We start from the raw sequence: 22,989 nt of genomic DNA on the forward strand, positions 1-22,989 counted from the left end.
TGTGGTTTGGGTTGGTCAGTAATTCTTTGCCTCTCTGTGGTTTGGGTTGGTCACCAATTCTTGCCCTCTCTGTAGTCCGGGTTGGTCAGTAATTCTTGCCCTCTCTGTAGTCTGGGTTGGTCAGTAATTCTTGCCCTCTCTGTGGTCTGGGTTGGTCAGTAATTCTTGCCCTCTCTATGGTCTGGGCTGGTCAGTAATTATTGCCCTCTCCATGGTCTGGGTTGGTCAGTAATTCTTGGCCTCTCTGTGGTTTGGGTTGGTCAGTAATTCTTTGCCTCTCTGTGGTTTGGGTTGGTCACCAATTCTTGCCCTCTCTGTGGTCTGGGCTGGTCAGTAATTCTTGCCCTCTCTGTAGTCTGGGTTGGTCAGTAATTCTTGCCCTCTCTGTGGTCTGGGTTGTTCAGTAATTCTTGGCCTCTCTGTGGTTTGGGTTGGTCAGTAATTCTTTGCCTCTCTGTGGTTTGGGTTGGTCACCAATTCTTGCCCTCTCTGTGGTCTGGGCTGGTCAGTAATTCTTGCCCTCTCTGTAGTCTGGGTTGGTCAGTAATTCTTGCCCTCTCTGTGGTCTGGGCTGGTCAGTAATTCTTGCCCTCTCTGTAGTCTGGGTTGGTCAGTAATTCTTGCCCTCTCTGTGGTCTTGGTTGGTCAGTAATTCTTGGCCTCTCTGTGGTTTGGGTTGGTCAGTATTTCTTGCCCTCTCTGTGGTCTGGGTTGGTCAGTAATTCTTGGCCTCTCTGTGGTCTGGGTTGGTCAGTAATTCTTGCCCTCTCTGTAGTCTGGGTTGGTCAGTAATTCTTGCCCTCTCTGTGGTCTGGGCTGGTCAGTAATTCTTGCCCTCTCTGTAGTCTGGGTTGGTCAGTAATTCTTGCCCTCTCTGTGGTCTGGGTTGGTCAGTAATTCTTGGCCTCTCTGTGGTTTGGGTTGGTCAGTATTTCTTGCCCTCTCTGTGGTCTGGGTTGGTCAGTAATTCTTGGCCTCTCTGTGGTTTGGGTTGGTCAGTATTTCTTGGCCTCTCTGTGGTCTGGGTTGGTCAGTAATTCTTGGCCTCTCTGTGGTCTGGGTTGGTCAGTAATTCTTGGCCTCTCTGTGGTCTGGGTTGGTCAGTAATTCTTGCCCTCTCTGTGGTCTGGGTTGGTCAGTAATTCTTGGCCTCTCTGTGGTTTGGGTTGGTCAGTATTTCTTGGCCTCTCTGTGGTCTGGGTTGGTCAGTAATTCTTGGCCTCTCTGTGGTCTGGGTTGGTCAGTAATTCTTGCCCTCTCTATGGTCTGGGTGGGTCAGTATCTCAAGTTCCATGTATGTTTTTGTGTTTGCAGACAATCGGCTGGGAGAACTCAGCTTTCATATTTCTGAACAGATTCTTGGATCTTGTTGATGTAAGTATGAATACTTGGGACATAAAACGTTAAAGAAAGTGAATGAATTTGTGTCCTGAATGGATGTAATTGGAAAGTAAGGAATTACAGCATTAAAGGAACACTTTAGCATTAGGAGTACAGACCTGTATAGTGTCTTCGTAGCAGATTAGTTTTTACTGGCTGTGAGTGAAGGGTGGTGGCGGAGATTTGATAGGTATAGCTCTGAGTTGAGGAGGGTGGTGGGTGGGAAATGATTGGGATAGCTGTGAAAATAGGAGGGTGACTGGAAAATTATAGAGATAGCTTTAAGTGCAGGGAGGTGGCTGTGAAATGATAGAGGTGGCTGTGGGTGCAGAGAGGTGGCTGTGGGTACAGGGATATGACTGGGTGCAGGGAGGTGGCTGTGAAATGATAGAGGTGGCTGTGGGTACAGTGAGATGACTGGGTGCAGGGAGGTGGCTGTGGGTGCAGAGAGGTGGCTGTGAAATGATAGAGGTGGCTGTGGGTACAGTGAGATGACTGGGTGCAGGGAGGTGGCTGTGGGTGAAGAAAGGGACAGCTGGGAATCGACAGACATAGCTGTAGCGGAGCTCCCTGTATCCCAGCTGGATACCTCTGCCAAGGATCGCTTTCTAGTATGAACAGGGGAAAACCCTCAGCACTTCTGCCCCAGTCGCCGTGTCTTGACTGGGGTCCTCCTGGAGCCTCTCCGTCCTGGAACAGGATAGGGGACTAGCTCTATTCCCTCCCAGGGACCGGACAACACATAGTCCTGAGAGCTCTAGACTTACAAGGACTTTCCTCACCGAATCCTCCATGAGCTGGAACAAGGTGCTGAGCAGTGATTATAGCCCTTCTAACACAATTATCTCCCAGGCCCAGAGACACAAATACAAAAATCTAAAAACATAAAAGTAGCCAAAACATAATGAAAACATACAATAGCCCTGATCTGAGTGCCCAAGTTCTCTAAATAGCACTCAGATCCATGCAGTGTAGGGGAAACGCCACCGTGTTACAGTTCTGACCAGCCGCACGCGTGGTCCTATGACCAAAATAGTTCCAGGGCGTTTGGTGCTTTGCCAGTCGACTTTCGGGAGCTCCTGCGTCCGAAATACGGGATGCTCTGCCTGGCTCCCAGGTAGTGTTTGTTCTCAGGCACCTTCCTTCCAAAAAGCATGCCGAAAACAGTTCCATAACATTCGTGGCTAAGTACTGCTGAGGACAATTGAGGTGACCGGGGACCCATGAAGTCCTCATGTCGAAATTAGTTCCATAGCGGTCGCAGCTAAGTACTGCTGAGGACCATTCGTCTGTTTGGTTCATGTAAACAGACACCAGGGAGCTAGCATTCGGTTCCATTCATGAGAAGGGAAAGTGCCAAACCAGGGGTACTCAGGGGAAGCTGCTAATGGCAGCTGGGCGGGGTAAATCCCAAACGGTATCTTAGACCTGGACCATAGTCAGTGGGCAGGAGGCCGGCTTCCACACTCCTCCAGCAGTGCGTGGCAAACGTTCGTGGGTAGGAGCGTTTGTCACAATAGCTTGGAGAAGAGCAGAGTTATGATGATGTCCGGCTGTGTGACAATGTGGTGGTCCTTCTCTTCTCAGGCCATAGAGGAAGGCAACCTGGACGCTTTGGATCACTCAGATTTCCAGGACACAGACATCCCTTTTGAAATTCCTTTGCCTGACAAACAACATGTTCCGGTATTAAGATTTATGTTCTGCTTTTTATTATATATTTTCACTTTTGTTTTATTTGATTTTCATGTACATCATGTACATCATGCACAGCTTAGTCTTTCATATTGTGCATCACTTCACAGCAGAAAGAAAAATGAGAAGTTAACTGGTATTCTACTCTCTTTCTTATTCCTACTGCCTTAATGCTATATCTTCTTGGAATTATATTATTGTTTTCATCCTTTCACACTATACTCTCTCCTCCTCCACTTCTCTCTCAGTACATTCGCATCCTCCTCCTTGTTACTCACACCACACACTCTGCTCTCTTCTCCTCTCCTCCATATTTTTACATAAGTAATTTCAGGTACATTGCCTCCGTATCTCTCTCTACGCTTTCTCCTACTTCTCTTTTTTGTTAATCTCACACAACCCTCTTTTCAGCTCCTTATCTTTCTCTAAAGCTGCGCTCTCCCTCTGCATCTTCTCTAACTTTGCACTCTGTCTTGTGGCAGGTAGAGAAACGAGAGGAGGTTCGTGAGTGGGTCCTGGCGGTTTCTATGGACCAGCGAGTGGATCAGGTTCTCCCCAAGGATGAGAGAGGAACATATGAAGCTGCTCTAATTGACGTCAGTAGCGGGGTTCGCTCACTACCCTGTCTAATTACAGGTGTGTCATGGAAGGAGCCGGAAGCTTTTAGTAGAACAATCTTTAATGTCTTTGGGTTTTTCTGTCTCTATTTATATTCCTTAAGGAAGACAACCATTGAATATCACTGAAAGTACCCCAGTGTGCCGCCCATAATGAGGAGTCACTTTGCTCAGTAGTTACCCAAATCCTGGCATTGTAAGCTCCCACGTTACTGGCGGACCGTGTGTCCTGGTGCTAGCTTAATGAATTACTAGATGCTGGCATAGTGAGGGCGTTTTTTTTAATTCGTGGGTGCCCAGATCTGCCGAATGCTGGCAGAGCAATGTTTAGGAACTGGCTGTGTTGTTATTAATGTGGTGCTGATCAGAAAGCTGACTTTGGGAATACTGAAATTATATATATTGTTCTATGTGTACTGCCGGAGATGGCAAAGAAAACAAAAGTCTAATCTGGGAATGTCTTTTCTTGGTTAATCCATATTAATCCAATATATATATAATTTAAAAACGGGGTGTAGACTGTACCACATGGAAGCATGGCCAATTTTAGCCAGGTGTAGTCTTAACTCTTTCTGTCTTTGAGGTAGCCATCTATCTGCATGAAAGAGCCAGCGAGATTATTCTGTTTTGTTGTAAGTGCTGGGAACGGTTAAAGTGATCCACCTGGACAGGGTAGAAAGCTTTCCCCTTTTCACTCCCAGCAAAGTAAAGCAGGATTCCATGAACACCCTCTCAGGCCTCACCAGATAATTTTTACGGTACAGTAAGCTATATACAGTTTGTAGCGGAGCTCCAATACCTAGCATAGGTGTAGCGGAGCTTCAATATTAAATCCCCATATCTCCGCTGGTACAGGAAGTAATCCAAGTGAAGCGCTGGAAATGAAGGCAATATCCCAAATCCCCCAGTAACCGGACGAAACACAGTTCTGGGAGTCAACTGACGATTTTATTCACAAGCTCCAGTATTTATGTGGTTCCCCATGCAAGGGGTTTCCTTAATAACTTTACAGGGGTTATACAGAAGAGGACTACACGGGGAACTGAATATACAGGACATTTCTCCCAACATGCACTGCTGTACGAGAGGGATACTCCCACTAGAATATCTGGGACCCCAAAAGAGCTGCTCTGTAAGGTGTGGCCAGGAAGTCTGGTTTCAGTATAAACTAACTCTCGCATTTGCCATATTTCTTGATTCCCTCTTAGATAAGGAGTCATTTGATATGAATGGTCATTAGCTTTCAAGAACAAGGTCTGTTCTCCAAAATCATATCCAAAAGAGACATTAATACCTATGCACAGATTAATAATCAAGCCTCATTTTTATCATATTTAGAATGGGACAAGCTCAATCTTCTAATCAAGCCTAAACATGATTTGCGAACAAAGGGACCCCACAAAGTTGGTTGGGGGTCTGGACGGCCGAACAAAGGGAATAAAAGTGTAATAGATAAAGGAATATACGAAAAAACAGAAGATGAGAGAGAGACCACCTCGTATCAAAACGGGCAGCTCTCCTTCAAAGCCACCCCAAAATAAACGTCTATAGAAAATAAATACATTTTATTAGGAATAATAGAATAAAAGATATATAACCTAGGGACCCAAAAATAGATCTTGCCTTTGGATTGTAAGGTTTAAGGTGAGGATAGTATGTATCAATCACTCTTAGATGTAGCAATTAAAACTTTACACAAAGTCAGTGCTAAAGGTGATAATTACAATACAAATCCCTATCAAATGTAGCAGTTTGACTAAGACCAAATTAATGCTCAAAGTTATAACTGCAGTACACACTAGACCTTACAAGAGGTCAAAGATTGCAAAGTTACTAGCATAAGGTGGAAATCGAAAGGATAGGTGAGATCATGTAGTTAGAGAGGAGAATACAAAGTAGGAATTAATATGAAATACATCCAGATGCACGAAAGCTGGATAAATCAACCTAATGATAGCTCCATACTACATGCTCAGACCCCCCAGCATATGTAGCTAAAATCGATCTCCCCAGCGTAGCTGTAACACATTTAAGAGTCAACTAAAGGTCTGGTAAAATCAGCAATAACTTCGGGAAGAAGCCCGACACGCGTTTCAAGAGCTAAAAAAAAGTGCATCGGTCTAAGTTTCCCCCTCCCTCGTTTAAATACCTCCTACGAACCTCCTATCAGCTGTCACTAATCACCGTAAAGCCGGCATCGTCCGATCCTCTGAGTATTGCGCATGTCCCATCATGACGTCCGCGCATGCGCATCAAACTTAGAGTTTAGAATGTCTCCAAACCATTCATGCGCATGTCAGGACAGAGCGGTTAGCGTAAACGCCGGTGTGACGAGACCAATCTTGCCACATTGCATTGGAGGAGCCTGGTTGCCCGCCTGCTGCCTTTGGACTATGGACCAGACATTAAAATACTTATTTTCCCTGCAGAGAGGCTTATTCGTGCCTTTTCTGCCGGGGTGTTCGGTAGATTTTATCTACCGAACAAACTACCGATTGCACGACCCCCTGGGAGCTGGAGTGTGCCGCCAATTGACCACCCTGAAGCTGCGGTTAACCGCAGCTTAATTGACGAAGGCAGGGTGGTCTTTGTTCGTTGACCGAACACGTGGCGGCGGCCATTTTACAAGTACCGTACGGCCAGCGGTGTTCGGCACCTAAACTATGGAACTATAAACGGACACTTATTTGCACGAACACCGCTGAGCCGTCCGTCTCCTGGTTCCTATTCATGGGGATGTAGCCGAACAGCCGTTCATACGGTAGTTTGTTTCATGTGAACTGTGGTAACCCAGATAGCTATGCCATGGAGCCTATTCGTGTGATTAAAGACTTTGGCTCCATGGCGATTAAACTGTATTCGGTTGGTCTGAGTGCCATTCACCTAATAATGTGCACTCAGACCTGAGCTATCTGGGGATATGTAACATGTCTATGTTTAATGTATAACAAGTAACTTTATATATTTTAAAACATAATACTGTATTTAGGTCCCCACATGTGTAATGGAGTTTTGCCTTTGTCCTGGGAGATAATTGAATTACTTCTCCAATTATCTCCAGGGCAGAAGGGAGGAAACCAGGATGCATTGTGGGGATGTTTTGCTTCTGTGAGTCTGTAATGTGATACATGTCTGTCTGTGTTACAGTCTTCCATTTGGTCCCCTAGGGGAGTGTCCACCAGGTGGGAGACCTGCATAAATACAGGGGCAGGTAGGCCTCAATAAACAGACCACTGCTTGACCCTCAACACGGAGCCTTGTCTCGTTCTTGGGGGGATTCACTGTATGCTGATAGAGACTGACTGCCAGGAATGTAAGCCGCTTGGGAGCTTTTCCTGTTCGTCTGCTAGCAGCCATTCGTGAGGTTCCAGTTCGGGAGTTTGGAGTGCTACCTTATTCCCTTGTATGCAGTTCGGGAGTTTGGTGCATTCACTTGTATCCAATTCGTGAGTTTTTCCTAAACGGATTTTAACCCCTTGTCTGCTGAAACGGTCCGTTACAGCCGGGATAGATACATAAAGTGGATTTAAACCACATTGCATGTATAGATTGGCTGTCTGCCCTAGAGGTTTAGATCCTTGGATCCGGGCAGAGACTAAATGCCCTTATACGGAGCCAGAGTTAACATTCTTCGCCAAGACAAACGCGCGTGCGCGTCAAGCATAGATTCTGGGAAATCTCCATAGTATTCACACGCCTGTCAGAACACAATTATCGACACAGGCTCAGGAAATTGATATGGAGAGTGTAGATTTCATTCCCATTGATTGTATATAGATGACCCAAATAAAGGGATATAGCTCTTAGATATTGCAATGTTAATGGCACGTTTAAGGCAATTAAAGAGTAAAGTCAGTCCGGACGTGGGTGAGGGACAAAAGAAAATGAGGAGGGAGAGAAAGAAGGGACTTAGACCATATAAGTAGCATTAAGTGGATAAATAAAATAAACAAAGTATATAGATAATAGACAAAAAGAGTGGTGAATGGTGAGAACTTTCAATGAAGCTGGTGATAACAAGTACATATATAGGAAAGACAATGACAGGGAAAAAGGATGTATATATATATATATATATATATATAACTCAATATGCCATATGAAGGCCAGCTCTAGTGATTATATGAAGGGGGCAAAAGAAAAACCCTCATTCAAGCCTAGAGGTTGAAGTGTTTTGAGTTCGTATATCCATCTGGATTCCCTTTGTCTGAGTGTTTTATCAAAGTCTCCGCGTCTAGGAGTCCTTTTTACCAGTTCTAATCCACAGAACCTAAGGTTGTTAGAGTCCCCATGGTGAAATTCTCTAAGGTGTCTCGAGATAGGTGTCTCGAGACGATTCCTAGGGGATCTCACGTGTTCCATGATCCTGTCTTTAAATGCCCTGAATGTTTTCCCCACATATCTCTGTCCACATGTACACGAAAGCAGGTATACAAGGCCCTTTGTGTTGCAGTTAAAGAAACTTTTAACTTTAAAGGAACCCAGTCCTTGGCTATCGCTGACAGTCTTAGAATTTTTGAGGATAAACTTGCAGGCTACGCATTTACCACAGCCATAAGTACCCGTTGGAGGAGTGCCCAGCCAGGTGGCACGTAGTTGTGGTTTAGTGGAGAAATGACTAGGGACCAACAGGTCAAGAATATTATGTCCCCTCCTAGCTGTAATATTCACATGTGGGCTAAGGGCCCCCTTGAGATGTATGTCATTAAGTAGGATAGGCCAAAATCTCTCAAGTGACTTCCGCACTTCTGGCCACCCCTTATCAAATGTTGCGATGATACGAATAATTCCTGCGTCCTTATTAGTAGTCTTTTTTGAAAAGTCACACAAAAGATCTCCCCTCTCGGTTTGTAGTGCCCTCTTGTAGGCTCTTTTCAAGCAGCGGTTCGGATAACCCTTCTCCTTAACCCCTTAAGGACCAAACTTCTGGAATAAAAGGGAATTTTGACATGTCACACACGTCATGTGTCCTTAAGGGGTTAAAGTGTTGTCGAAGTTGTTTTGCTTTCACAGTAAAATCCTGGATGTCACTACAATTTCTCCGATGTCGGAGATATTGACCCACCGGGTCTAGTGTGTACTGCAGTTATAACTTTGAGCATTAATTTCGTCTTAGTCAAATTGCTACATTTGATAGTGATTTGTATTGTAATTATCACCTTTAGCACTGACTTTGTGTAAAGTTTTAATTGCTACATCTAAGAGTGATTGATACATACTATCCTCACCTTAAACCTTACAATCCAAAGGCAAGATCTATTTTTGGGTCCCTAGGTTATACATCTTTTATTCTATTATTCCTAATAAAATGTATTTATTTTCTATAGACGTTTATTTTGGGGTGGCTTTGAAGGAGAGCTGCCCGTTTTGATACGAGGTGGTCTCTCTCTCATCTTCTGTTTTTTCGGAATAAAAGTGTAGTTAGGTCCACTATTCCGCTACACGGTTCTTACAGCGTAATGTACGGTATACAGCTTAATGTAGCTGTTCTGGCAGCTTTTTAATGTAAACACCGCCTTTTTAGATACTGAATGGCACAAGCACAATAGTTAACCCACAAAGGTAATTATTGCAGTTTATTAAAAACTGCAATAATTACCACCCCAGGGTTAAGGGACCTGGGACAGTGGACCTAGAACACTTCAATGAGCTGCCATGGTCTGGGGGCCTAGAGTGTCCTTTTAACACGCAGATCTTCTCTTTTGTAAGATTTTGGCAACTTTCCAGGTCTTGAATTTTATTTAACAGATCCTTTCCAGGGCATCTGGCAATAAGGAAACCAAGAAATATGGTAAATGATAACCTAGCATGGGAAAGGCAGTACAGCTCTCTAGAGATGACTCATGATCTGCACTTTATTTGTGTTTCAATTTCCGATCTCTTCTCTGTTACAAGAATAGTCAGGTTACGGCTTAGCAGGTAGACTCCTTTTTATAGGTGTCTAGTGGGGTTTGCCTCAGTTCTCTTTATTGATATATTAGGGACCTCCTGTGCTCGTTGTTTCATAATTCTCCTCCTGATCCACTTGTGTAGGGTACCCCGTCCTCCGAAACAAAATAGAATTCAAACAGCCGGGAAAGGCTGCAAACAAAGAAGATTGGAACAAGTTTCTTATGGCTGTGAAGGTGAGTTCTGTACCAGACCTGCTACTGTAATTATATCTATCCTTTCCTTCTGTGCCACCATCCCTACCAGACCTCCTACTGTAATTAGATCTATCCTTTCCTTCTGTACCACCATCCCTACCAGACCTGCTACTGTAATTAGATCTATCCTTTCCTTCTGTACCACCATCCCTACCAGACCTCCTACTGTAATTATATCTATCCTTTCCTTCTGTACCACCATCGCTACCAGACCTGCTACGGTAATTAGATCTATCCTTTCCTTCTGTGCCACCATCCCTACCAGACCTCCTACTGTAATTAGATCTATCCTTTCCTTCTGTACCACCATCCCTACCAGACCTCCTACTGTAATTAGATCTATCCTTTCCTTCTGTACCACCATCCCTACCAGACCTCCTACTGTAATTAGATCTATCCTTTCCTTCTGCACCACCATCACTACCAGACCTGCTACTGTAATTATATCTATCCTTTCCTTCTGTACCACCATCCCTACCAGACCTCCTACTGTAATTATATCTATCCTTTTCTTCTGCACCATCATCCCTACCAGACCTCCTACTGTAATTATATCTATCCTTTCCTTCTGCACCATCATCCCTACCAGACCTCCTACTGTAATTATATCTATCCTTTCCTTCTGCACTACCAGACCTCCTACTGTAATTATATCTATCCTTTCCTTCTGTACCACCATCCCTACCAGACCTCCTACTGTAATTATATCTATCCTTTCCTTCTGTACCACCATCCCTACCAGACCTCCTACTGTAATTATATCTATCCTTTCCTTCTGTACCACCATCCCTACCAGACCTCCTACTGTAATTATATCTATCCTTTCCTTCTGTACCACCATCCCTACCAGACCTCCTACTGTAATTATATCTATCCTTTCCTTCTGTACCACCATCCCTACCAGACCTGCTACTGTAATTATATCTATCCTTTCCTTCTGTACCACCATCCCTACCAGACCTCCTACTGTAATTAGATCTATCCTTTCCTTCTGTACCACCATCCCTACCAGACCTGCTACTGTAATTATATCTATTCTTTCCTTCTGTACCACCATCCCTACCAGACCTGCTACTATAATTATATCTATCCTTTTCTTCTGTACCACCATCCCTACCAGACCTGCTACTATAATTATATCTATCCTTTCCTTCTGTACCACCATCCCTACCAGACCTGCTACTGTAATTATATCTATCCTTTCCTTCTGTACCACCATCCCTACCAGACCTGCTACTATAATTATATCTATCCTTTTCTTCTGTACCACCATCCCTACCAGACCTCCTACTGTAATTAGATCTATCCTTTCCTTCTGTACCACCATCCCTACCAGACCTCCTACTGTAATTATATCTATCCTTTCCTTCTGTACCACCATCGCTACCAGACCTGCTACTGTAATTATATCTATCCTTTCCTTCTGTACCACCATCCCTACCAGACCTGCTACTGTAATTATATCTATCCTATCCTTCTGTACCACCATCCCTACCAGATCTGCTACTGTAATTATATCTATCCTTTCCTTCTGTACCACCATCCCTACCAGACCTCCTACTGTAATTATATCTATCCTTTCCTTCTGTACCACCATCCCTACCAGACCTGCTACTGTAATTATATCTATCCTTTCCTTCTGTACCACCATCCCTACCAGACCTCCTACTGTAATTATATCTATCCTTTCCTTCTGTACCACCATCGCTACCAGACCTGCTACTGTAATTATATCTATCCTTTCCTTCTGTACCACCATCCCTACCAGACCTGCTACTGTAATTATATATATCCTTTCCTTCTGTACCACCATCCCTACCAGACCTCCTACTGTAATTATATCTATCCTTTCCTTCTGCACCACCATCCCTACCAGACCTGCTACTGTAATTATATCTATCCTTTCCTTCTGTGCCACCATCCCTACCAGACCTCCTACTGTAATTATATCGATCCTTTCCTTCTGTACCACCATCCCTACCAGACCTGCTACTGTAATTATATCTATCCTTTCCTTCTGTACCACCATCCCTACCAGACTTGCTACTGTAATTATATCTATCCTTTCCTTCTGTGCCACCATCCCTACCAGACCTCCTACTGTAATTATATCTATCCTTTCCTTCTGTGCCACCATCCCTACCAGACCTCCTACTGTAATTATATCTATCATTTCCTTCTGTACCACCATCCCTACCAGACCTCCTACTGTAATTATATCTATCCTTTCCTTCTGTACCACCATCCCTACCAGACCTGCTACTGTAATTATATCTATCCTTTCCTTCTGTACCACCATCCCTACCAGACCTGCTACTATAATTATATCTATCCTTTCCTTCTGTGCCACCATCACTACCAGACCTCCTACTGTAATTATATCTATCCTATCCTTCTGTACCACCATCCCTACCAGACCTCCTACTGTAATTATATCTATCCTTTCCTTCTGTGCCACCATCCCTACCAGACCTGCTACTGTAATTATATCTATCCTTTCCTTCTGTGCCACCATCCCTACCAGACCTCCTACTGTAATTAGATCTATCCTTTCCTTCTGTACCACCATCCCTACCAGACCTCCTACTGTAATTAGATCTATCCTTTCCTTCTGTACCACCATCCCTACCAGACCTCCTACTGTAATTAGATCTATCCTTTCCTTCTGTACCACCATCCCTACCAGACCTCCTACTGTAATTATATCTATCCTTTCCTTCTGTGCCACCATCCCTACCAGACCTCCTACTGTAATTATATCTATCCTATCCTTCTGTGCCACCATCCCTACCAGACCTCCTACTATAATTATATCTATCCTTTCCTTCTGCACCACCATCCCTACCAGACCTCCTACTGTAATTATATCTATCCTTTCCTTCTGTGCCACCATCCCTACCAGACCTCCTACTGTATTTATATCTATCCTTTCCTTCTGCACCACCATCCCTACCAGACCTGCAACTGTAATTATAACGATCCTTTCCTTCTGTACCACCAGGTGCCCAGGAATGAGAATTACCCCATGATGGCATACCATTTGCAAAAGTAGGGATCCCAAGGTATTGCAAATGGGGTATGTCCAGTGTTTTTTTAGTAGCTAAAGTTAGCTTTCATATTTGTGTTTTTTTGCGTTTTTGACACACAAAAAAATATGAACGATACCTTTGGCCAGTGGCTACTAAAAAAGACTGGACCAACCCCATATTGAATACCCTGGGTTCACTACTTTTGCAAATGGTATGCCATTATGGGGGTAATTCTCATTCCTGGGCTACCATACAGTCTCAAAGGCAACATAACCAATCTGGCAAATTTCAACGTGAAAAAACTGAAAAATGTAACATGCTATATTTGGCCCTGTAACTTTCCAAAACACCATAAAACCTGTACATAGGGGGTACTGTTATTTTATTGCAGTAAAAGCACACAGTATTATGACATTGACAGTTAACCCCTTCAGGACCGGCCTGTTTTTGCGATGTTTGTACGTTAAGGACCAGAGCAGTTTTAACACTTTTGTGGTGTTTGTGTTTAGCTGTAATTTTCCGCTCTCTCATTTACGGTTCCCATACAAGTTATATATTGTTTTTTTCACGACAAGAAGGGCTTTCTTTACATACCAGTATTTATATTATGTCATATATTGTATTTAAAAAAAATAATGAAATATGGTGAAAAATAAAAAAAAAAACATGTTTTTGGACTTTTACTTGAAAAATCTTTTACTTATCTACAAAAGCTAATGAAAAAAACAGCTAAATAGATTCAAAATTTTGTCCCGAGTTTAAAAACACCCAGTGTTTACATGCTTTATTGCTTTTTTTTGCAAGTTATAGGCCTATAAATACAAGTAGGAAATTGCTGTTTCAATATATATATATTTTAAATGTATCAATAGTGACATTGTTACACCGTTATCTGTCATAAATCCCCGAAACACACCTAACATGTACATATTTTTTAAAGTAGACAACCCAGGGTATTTAAAATGGGGTATGTCCAGTCTTTTTTAGTAGCCACCTAGTCACAAACACTGGCCAAAGTTAGCATTTATATTTGTTTGTGTGTTAAAAATGCAAAAACCGCTAACTTTGGCCGGTGTTTGTGACTAAGTGGCTACTAAAAAAGGCTGAACATACCCCATTTGCAATACCTTGGGTTGTCTTCTTTTGTAAATGGTATGCCATCATGGGGCTAATTCTCATTCCTTGGCTACCATACGCTGTCAAAGGCAACCTAACCAATCTGACAAATTTCAATAAAAAAAAAAAAAGTAAAATCAAGCCTTATATTTGACCCTGTAACTTTCACAAACACTATAAAACCTCTACATGTGGGGTACTGTTATACTCAGGAGACTTCGCTGAACACAAATATTAGTGTATCAGAACAGTAAAATGTATCACAGCAATAATATCCTCAGTGAAAGTGCTGTTTGTGTGTGAAAAATGCAAAAAACTTCACTTTCACTGACAATATCATCGCTGTGATATGTTTTACTGTTTTGAAACACTAATATTTGTGTTCAGCGAAGTCTCCCGAGTAAAACAGTACCCCCATGTACAGGATTTAGGGTGTCATAGAAAGTTACAGGGTTAAGCACAGTGCTAGCAAATTAAATTATCTGGACTTTTGGCCTGGGTTGGCAGGCAGGTCCCTCAAATTGCAATCATTAAAATTACTTAATTAGGTAAAAATATTACATAAATATGCACGTAGAATTTTAATATATATACATATTTATATATTTGACGTCTACGTGTATATTTATGAAATTATTAATGTAATTTTGTATGTGGACATATGTATATTTCGTATTATTTTTATTTATTTATTTATACATAGATATATATATCATTACATTCTAAGTGTATTTTGATATAAATATATATATATCAATATCAAAATACTGTTAGAATAAAATTGAATATATATATATAATTTTTTTTTAATTATTAAAAATTTTTATTTTTTATTATTTATTTTTATTAACATATTATTTGTATTTTATAATAATATATATATACCATATATATAGTTATTATATATATTGTATATATTCGTGTGTAATTTAAATATAAGTGTATTTTTATATTAATATACGTATATATAAATATAAAAATACACTTAGTGTGACATTATATATGATACATATACATATATTATATATATAGATATAATACATGTATATATATCATATATATATACACATATTATAATTTTTTTTACACTGATTGTTTTTTTTTTTAACTTTATTTTTTGATTTTTCACTTGCAGGGAGACTGCCTGTCAGCACAGACAGTCCCCCTGCAGGCAGATACAAAGACCCCTATTGCGGTCATGTGATCGAGTGATCACATGGCCGTGGGGTCCTGATCTGCCGAGGGGGGACTGCCCGGGCAGACAGGCAGTCCCCCTGGACCGGGAGGAGAGCTGATCGCCGCCGTGGGACCGACGGCGATCAGGTAAGTAGCCCAAAACCGTTATGACGGTTCAGGACCGTCAGCGGTCCAAACGCACGTTTTACCGCTGACGGTCCTGAACCGTCAGCGGTCCTGAAGGGGTTAAACTGCCTCGCAAACTAAAAAAATGAAAAACAAAATCCTAATTTCTCACACTTTAGATTTTATTATAATAAATTGAGAGATATATATATATATTTGATGTGACATGAAAGCCTGGTTTCTCCTGAATAAAATGATATACAATTAGTGTGGGTGTATTTAATATGAAAGAGGAATTACAGGTGAACAGACATATAGCGCAAATGCCAGGTTTTGTTTACGTTTAGTTTTGATCAGAATGTGTACAATTGACTCTGCCCTTAAGGGGTTAAACTCTGATATTTTTGGAAACTTTTTTTTTTTTAATGATTGATCTACAAAAAATTCTCAAATCTCGCCCTTAATACACAGAGTTGGAGTTGCTAAAGCCTTTGTAAACCTCCTCTGCCGGTACTTGTTTTTAGGTATTTTCTCTGCATACGCGTTAATATTTTGTTTCTTTTCGCAGACCAGTCACAGCCCCGAATGCCAAGACGTGTTAAAGTTTATCAGTCGGTGGTGTGGTGGCCTCCCAAACACCAGCTTCTCCTTTCAGTGAAGGACTACGTCCACACCCTGTGTATATTTCATGTGTAATAAACTTGTTATAACCTCAGCTAATGTTGTGTATGTATGAAAACTGTCACAAGGCGCAGAATAAACAGTGTGAGGGATGACAGCCACCAAATATCCAAATGGTCACAACCTACAACGTAGCTTGGCATAGACGAAGGAAGCTTGGGGTTTGTGGCTGTTAGGTGTGGAAATAACCTTATTACTTAACCCCCACTAGTCAGACATTACGGGTGGAGGTCAAGTAATATGTCGAATTTCTCTGGAATATTTCATTAGTTTAAACTTTACTTTTCCTTTAACTATAAAAGCTGCACCATTTAGTGAATTACAGATAGAGGATGGGGAAGGGATTTCTCAGAGATGTGGAGTGTAATTCTTGTGCTAGAAACCCATTGTTCTAGCTTGGTGTATGTTTAACCATTATTACAAGGGATGAAGTGGGGGGTGGGGGGGATAAGCACTCGATACTGAGCAAAAACCATCTTCGAGAAGGAGGTGGCTGTACCTGCTGTCTGTTCTCTGATCAACAAACATTGCCATCTCTGAAAACTCAGGCTCTACAGAGCAAAACCACTACCTGTAGCTCAGTGTGCTTTTAACACAAACACACACACACACACACCTGTGCATATCTCTCCAGTGATTTATACAGACATATCTCAGAATAAATACAGTTAATATACTAAACATTTACTACCAGCTCCTACTCCACATCTACCTACAGAAGCACCGCTTAGATTTGCATATGGACAAACACCACACAAATGCAATCCTGCATTCTCTCACACAACACTATGGGCAAATCATTTGTCAAAACCACACTTTTAAAGTAACAACACAAAGGACAGAATCCACATACTTAAATACATCAGACTATCACTCCAACCCGGAGGCTTAAAAAATATATAAAATGATGCACTACAGGGCACTGTGGGGGTGGAACCCAAGACAGACAATAGTAAAAATATGACAACATTGGAATTCCACTTACCCCTATTTGTATAGTAGCTGTTATCTTTAAGAAATGTAAAAATTGGAGGGGCGATTATAATGTTAAGGAGTTGGCTAAGATAGAGGGCAAGTGGATCTTCGATGTGAATACCTTGTCCCCAAATGGATTGAATTTAGATTTTGAGTTTATTAATTGTTTATAGAATTTATTTTTATTATTAGATTTTTCTTTTTCTGATTTTTTTTTTTTCTGAGATTTTTTCTCCTTTTTAGAAATATATATTGAATTTACTTGTTTATCAAGTTACTGGCTCCACTTGCTTTCTGTCTAATTGTTCTCAATATATGGGGATTTTTTGTGGTTACACATTGCTGTGTTTAACCCCTTAAGGACACATGCCGTGTGACATGTCATGATTCCCTTTTATTCCAGAAGTTTGGTCCTTAAGGGGTTAAATATATGTGTACTAATGGCTTTTTACGAATATATTGTTTTATACACTTTTAAGTTTCTCTCTATTCTTAGAGAGACTGATGATAGTCAGATTTGAATCTGTACTGTGTGTACACGTCTATTTACTATTTTATATTGATTATATTTTTAATTTTTGTATTTTATCATTTTGTTACGATTTCCTGCAAATATGGAGTGTGTGGTTGCTATGGGGACTCAATTACAACATTAAGGAGTAACCTACATCCTGAACGCCGCGTTTCAGCGTGCATTCCAGCTGGCCGAAAACCGGAAGTGACGTCACGCGCAAAACCGGAATTGATGTCACGCCGGTATGAAATTTAATCCAGGTGAATGGCAAAGATAGGACCTATATAAGAAGACTCAACAGGACATGGAGACAAGCACTGGAAGAAGGCTGCTAGCCGAAACGCGTCTGCTGTGACTTTATATACCTGTTGTTTGTTATTTTATGTGTATTTCCACACTCTGGGCTACTATACAAATAGGGGTAAGTGGAATTCCAATTTTGTCATATTTTTACTATTGTCTGTCTTGGGTTCCACCCCCATAGTGCCCTGTGGTGCATAATTTTTATATATTTTTTAACAATAAATATATTTTGCACTTACACTTGGAGTCTCATCTACCTGAATCACCTGGATCGCTAGCCAGTATTTTGCACCTCTGAGCCTGATTTACAGAGCCTGGTACGGCTCTAGAGAATGTGAGTGAGAGTCATATATTCATCTATTATTCATCAGTCATTATACAGTTTGCACTATGCTGTTTTTTTTTTATTTTTTTTCTTGTTTTAGTCTATATCACAATCAAGCTCTACGCTGTTTGTATTACAATCAAGTTCCATATTGGTAATATTACCCATTTTTGCTGTGATCACATTGGGGAGGTGTATATACTGGCATATGTCTCTTTAAATGGTATATCTTTTATTTAGCATGTTTCACGTACCATGCCTGTCTCATGATTTGACGTACGACGACTTTAGCGGGTTAACTCGTACATAGGCAATCAACTACCTACTCAGTCTATGAGTATGTCGAATCGTACAAGCTTGTTTAAGTCTTAACATGTTTCATGTTCTCATTATATAAAAAAATGTGCAATGTTTTTTGATGCCATACTAATGTTAACGTATGTCTACATGTTTGCTTGCACCAGCTATTGTGGCAGTGCAAATCTGGTTGTTCACCCTATGCACAAATAAAATAAAGAATTGAAAAAAAAAAAAAAGAAGAAAAGGGCAATTAAAGCAGATAAATCAGATGCATCCTATAAAAGATATAAGGAAGCCACTAATGTGCGCAAAAATGCGATTAGATTAGCTAAACGTCAAAATGAAAAAAAAATAAAGAGAGCAAAACAAACCCCAAAGCATTAAGTACATACATTCTAAAAAAAAATATTAAAAAATGAAAGTGTAGGTACACTAAAAACTGAAATGGGGGTGTTAGTTAATGAAGACCAGGAAAAGGCAGGAATTTTAAATAACTATTTCTCTGTATATATTAAGGAAGAACCCATGGCAATAGATGTGCAGGTGATTGCTGCTAAAAATGTGCGAATAATTGTGATTAGTTAACTCAAGGTGCTGCAACTAAAGAAAGTTGATAGAGACAAAGCTCCAGGGCCTGATGGTATTCATCCACAAGTACTTAAGTAACTAAGTGTAGAAATGAGTGAACCTCTGTTTTTAATCTTTCAAGATTCTTTTTTTCCAGGAAGTGTTCCGGAGGATTGGAGGAAGGCAGATGTGGTTCCTATATTCAAAAAGGGTTCAAAATCCTTGCCTGGAAATTATAGACCTGTAAGTTTAACTTCTGTGGCTGGGAAAATATTTGAAAGGTTATTAAGGGATAATATTCAAGAATTCCTTGAGAAGAACATGGTTATCAGCAAAAAAACAGCATGGTTTTATGAAGCACAGGTCATGTCAAACGAACTTGATTGCGTTCTACGAAGAAGTTAGAAGGATAGATCAGGGTGTTGCAGTGGATGTGATCTATTTGGAATACACAAGCAACATATACCCTTAAGGACCAAACTTCTGGAATAAAAGGGAATCATGACATGCCACACGTCATGTGTCCTTAAGGGGTTAAAGGATCACTATAGGGTCAGGAACACAAACGTGTTAACACTACCATCTAGCCCCCCTGGACCCCTCATGCCTCCATAAATATAGTAAAAATATTACTGTATTCAAGCCTGAAGCTGTAAATCTGCATGCTGTCAGAAAAACAAGCCGTCTGCTGACATGTGGTAGCCTGATCCAATCACAATGCTTCCCCATAGGATTGGCTGAGACTGACAAAGAGGCAGATCAGGGGCAGAGCCAGCATGATTCAAACACAGCCCTGGCCAATCAGCATCTCCTCATAGAGATGAATTGAATCAATGAATCTCTGAGGAAAGTTCAGTGTCTGCATGCAGAGGGGGGAGATACTGAATCACAGGATGCTGTGCACAGTGCTGCCCTGTGCTCTGCTGACAGCAGATCTGAGTGCATGGAGGCATATTATGCCTCCATCAACTCCGAAGTCCCTCTGGTTCACTCTGAGTGACTGCAACTGGAGGTGTTCCTAGCTTTCAATGTAAACACTGTATTTTATCAGAAAATACAGCGTTTACATGAGAGGCTGCAGGGAGCTATAGTTCTCACCTGAACAACCTCATTAAGCTGAAGTTGTTCAGGTGACTATAGTGTCCCTTTAATGGCAGCGAATTAGGGATAACAACACACGAAAAGGACTTGGGAATTGTTATAGACAACAAACTGTGCAACAATGTGCAATGTCAATCAGCAGTGGCCAAGGCCAGTAAGGTATTGTCATGCATGAAAAAGGGGCATCCATTCTCGGGGTGAGGATATAATTTTGCCTCTATAAATCACTGGTAAGACCACACCTTGAATATGCTGTGCAATTTTGGGCACCTGTTCTAAAGAAGGATATTATGGCACTAGAAAAAGTGCAGAGACGAGCTACAAAATTAATAAAAGGAATGGAACATATCAGCTATGAAGAAAGGTTAACAAATTTAAACCTATTTAGTTTAGAAAAAACGTCGCCTGAGAGGGGATATAACATTATACAAATATATTCGGGGCCAGTACAAACCATTGTGTGGAAATCTATTCACAAACCGGACTTTACATAGGACACGAGGCCATGCGTTTAGACTGGAAGAAAGAAGATTTCGTCCAAGGTAAAGGAAAGGTTTTTTTTTTTTTTACTGTAAGAACAATAGGGATGTGGGATTCTCTGCCTGAAGAAGTGGTTTTATCAGAGTCCATACAGACGTTCAAACTGCAACTAGATGCATACTTGCAAAAACAGAATATTCAAGGATATAATTTTTCAATGTAGGGTAATAGCTGCTTGTTCCAAGGATAATTGGAAGTACTTCAAACTGGGTTTGTTTGCCTTCTTTTGGATCAAAAGCAAAATACAAATATGAGGAAGGCTGAACTTGATGGACGCAAGTCTCTTTTCAGCTATATAACTATGTAATTAAACTGTTAATAGCTTCCGACTGATTCCTCTCTTGCAACTGTAATTAGTCTAATACTGCCCAAATGGCCTTAGCTTTTGTGTCACTACCCCACTCCCTCTAGCATGTAAGCTCATTGAGCATGGCCCTCAACCCCTCTGTTCTTGTGTGTCCAACTTGTCTGGTTACAACTACATGTCTGTTTGTCCACCCACTGTAAAGCGATACGGAATTTGTTGGTTCTATATAAATAACATAATAGAGGGAGTGGGGTATAGTGACATAGTAACAGAGGGATTGAGGCCCTGCTCAGTGAGGTTACATGTTAGAGGGAGTGGGGTATAGTGACACAGTAACAGAGGGATTGAGGCTCTGCTCAGTGAGATTACATGTTAGAGGGAGTGGGGTATAGTGACACAGTAACAGAGGGATTGAGGGCCCTGCTCAGTGAGTTTACATGTTAGAGGGAGTGGGGTATAGTGACACAGTAACAGAGGGATTGAGGGCCCTGCTCAGTGAGTTTACATGTTAGAGGGAGTGGGGTATAGTGACACAGTAACAGAGGGATTGAGGGCCCTGCTCAGTGAGCTTACATGTTAGAGGGAGTGGGGTATAGTGACACAGTAACAGAGGGATTGAGGGCCCTGCTCAGTGAGGTTACATGTTAGAGGGAGTGGGGTATAGTGACACAGTAACAGAGGGATTGAGGGCCCTGCTCAGTGAGGTTACATGTTAGAGGGAGTGGGGTATAGTGACAGTAACAGAGGGATTGAGGGTCCTGCTCAGTGAGTTTACATGTTAGAGGGAGTGGGGTATAGTGACAGTAACAGAGGGATTGAGGGTCCTGCTCAGTGAGTTTACATGTTAGAGGGAGTGGGGTATAGTGACAGTAACAGAGGGATTGAGGGCCCTGCTCAGTGAGTTTACATGTTAGAGGGAGTGGGGTATAGTGACACAGTAACAGAGGGATTGAGAGCCTGCTCAGTGAATTTACATGTTAGAGGGAGTGAGGTATAGTGACACAGTAACAGAGGGATTGAGGCCCTGCTCAGTGAATTTACATGTTAGAGGGAGTGGGGTATAGTGACACAGTAACAGAGGGATTGAGGGCCCTGCTCAGTGAGTTTACATGTTAGAGGGAGTGGGGTATAGTGACACAGTAACAGAGGGATTGAGGGCCTGCTCAGTGAGTTTACATGTTAGAGGGAGTGGGGTATAGTGACAGTAACAGAGGGTTTGAGGGCCCTGCTCAGTGAGTTTACATGTTAGAGGTAGTGGGTTATAGTGACACAGTAACAGAGGGATTGAGGCTCTGCTCAGTGAGATTACATGTTAGAGGGAGTGGGGTATAGTGACACAGTAACAGAGGGATTGAGGGCCCTGCTCAGTGAGCTTACATGTTAGAGGGAGTGGGGTATAGTGACACAGTAACAGAGGGATTGAGGGCCCTGCTCAGTGAGTTTACATGTTAGAGGGAGTGGGGTATAGTGACAGTAACAGAGGGATTGAGGGTCCTGCTCAGTGAGTTTACATGTTAGAGGGAGTGGGGTATAGTGACAGTAACAGAGGGATTGAGGGCCCTGCTCAGTGAGTTTACATGTTAGAGGGAGTGGGGTATAGTGACACAGTAACAGAGGGATTGAGGCTCTGCTCAGTGAGATTACATGCTAGAGGGAGTGGGGTATAGTGACACAGTAACAGAGGGATTGAGAGCCTGCTCAGTGAATTTACATGTTAGAGGGAGTTGGGTATAGTGACACAGTAACAGAGGGATTGAGGCCCTGCTCAGTGAGTTTACATGTTAGAGGGAGTGGGGTATAGTGACACAGTAACAGAGGGATTGAGGGCCCTGCTCAGTGAGTTTACATGTTAGAGGGAGTGGGGTATAGTGACACAGTAACATAGGGATTGAGGGCCCTGCTCAGTGAGTTTACATGTTAGAGGGAGTGGGGTATAGTGACACAGTAACAGAGGGATTGAGGGCCTGCTCAGTGAGGTTACATGTTAGAGGGAGTGGGGTATAGTGACACAGTAACAGAGGGATTGAGGGCCTGCTCAGTGAGTTTACATGTTAGAGGGAGTGGGGTATAGTGACACAGTAACAGAGGGAT

The 22,989-nt window shown here is 41.8% G+C and overlaps 1 protein-coding gene across 1 annotated transcript in view; it reads left to right on the plus strand.

Annotated features, from left to right (window-relative positions):
- Positions 1 to 16,000, plus strand: part of LOC134585349 (intraflagellar transport protein 172 homolog) — a 34,211-nt gene extending 18,211 nt beyond the window's left edge. The window contains exons 2-6 of the mRNA XM_063440755.1: positions 1,315 to 1,374; positions 2,968 to 3,066; positions 3,558 to 3,711; positions 9,726 to 9,817; positions 15,854 to 16,000. Coding sequence (XP_063296825.1) covers positions 1,315 to 1,374; positions 2,968 to 3,066; positions 3,558 to 3,711; positions 9,726 to 9,817; positions 15,854 to 15,943 — 495 coding nt within the window. The 3' untranslated portion in view covers positions 15,944 to 16,000. The remainder of the gene's footprint in view (positions 1 to 1,314; positions 1,375 to 2,967; positions 3,067 to 3,557; positions 3,712 to 9,725; positions 9,818 to 15,853) is intronic.
- Positions 16,001 to 22,989: the final 6,989 nt, after the last annotated feature.

Source organism: Pelobates fuscus, chromosome 2 (genome assembly GCF_036172605.1).
Source record: "Pelobates fuscus isolate aPelFus1 chromosome 2, aPelFus1.pri, whole genome shotgun sequence".
Lineage (NCBI taxonomy): Eukaryota > Metazoa > Chordata > Amphibia > Anura > Pelobatidae > Pelobates > Pelobates fuscus.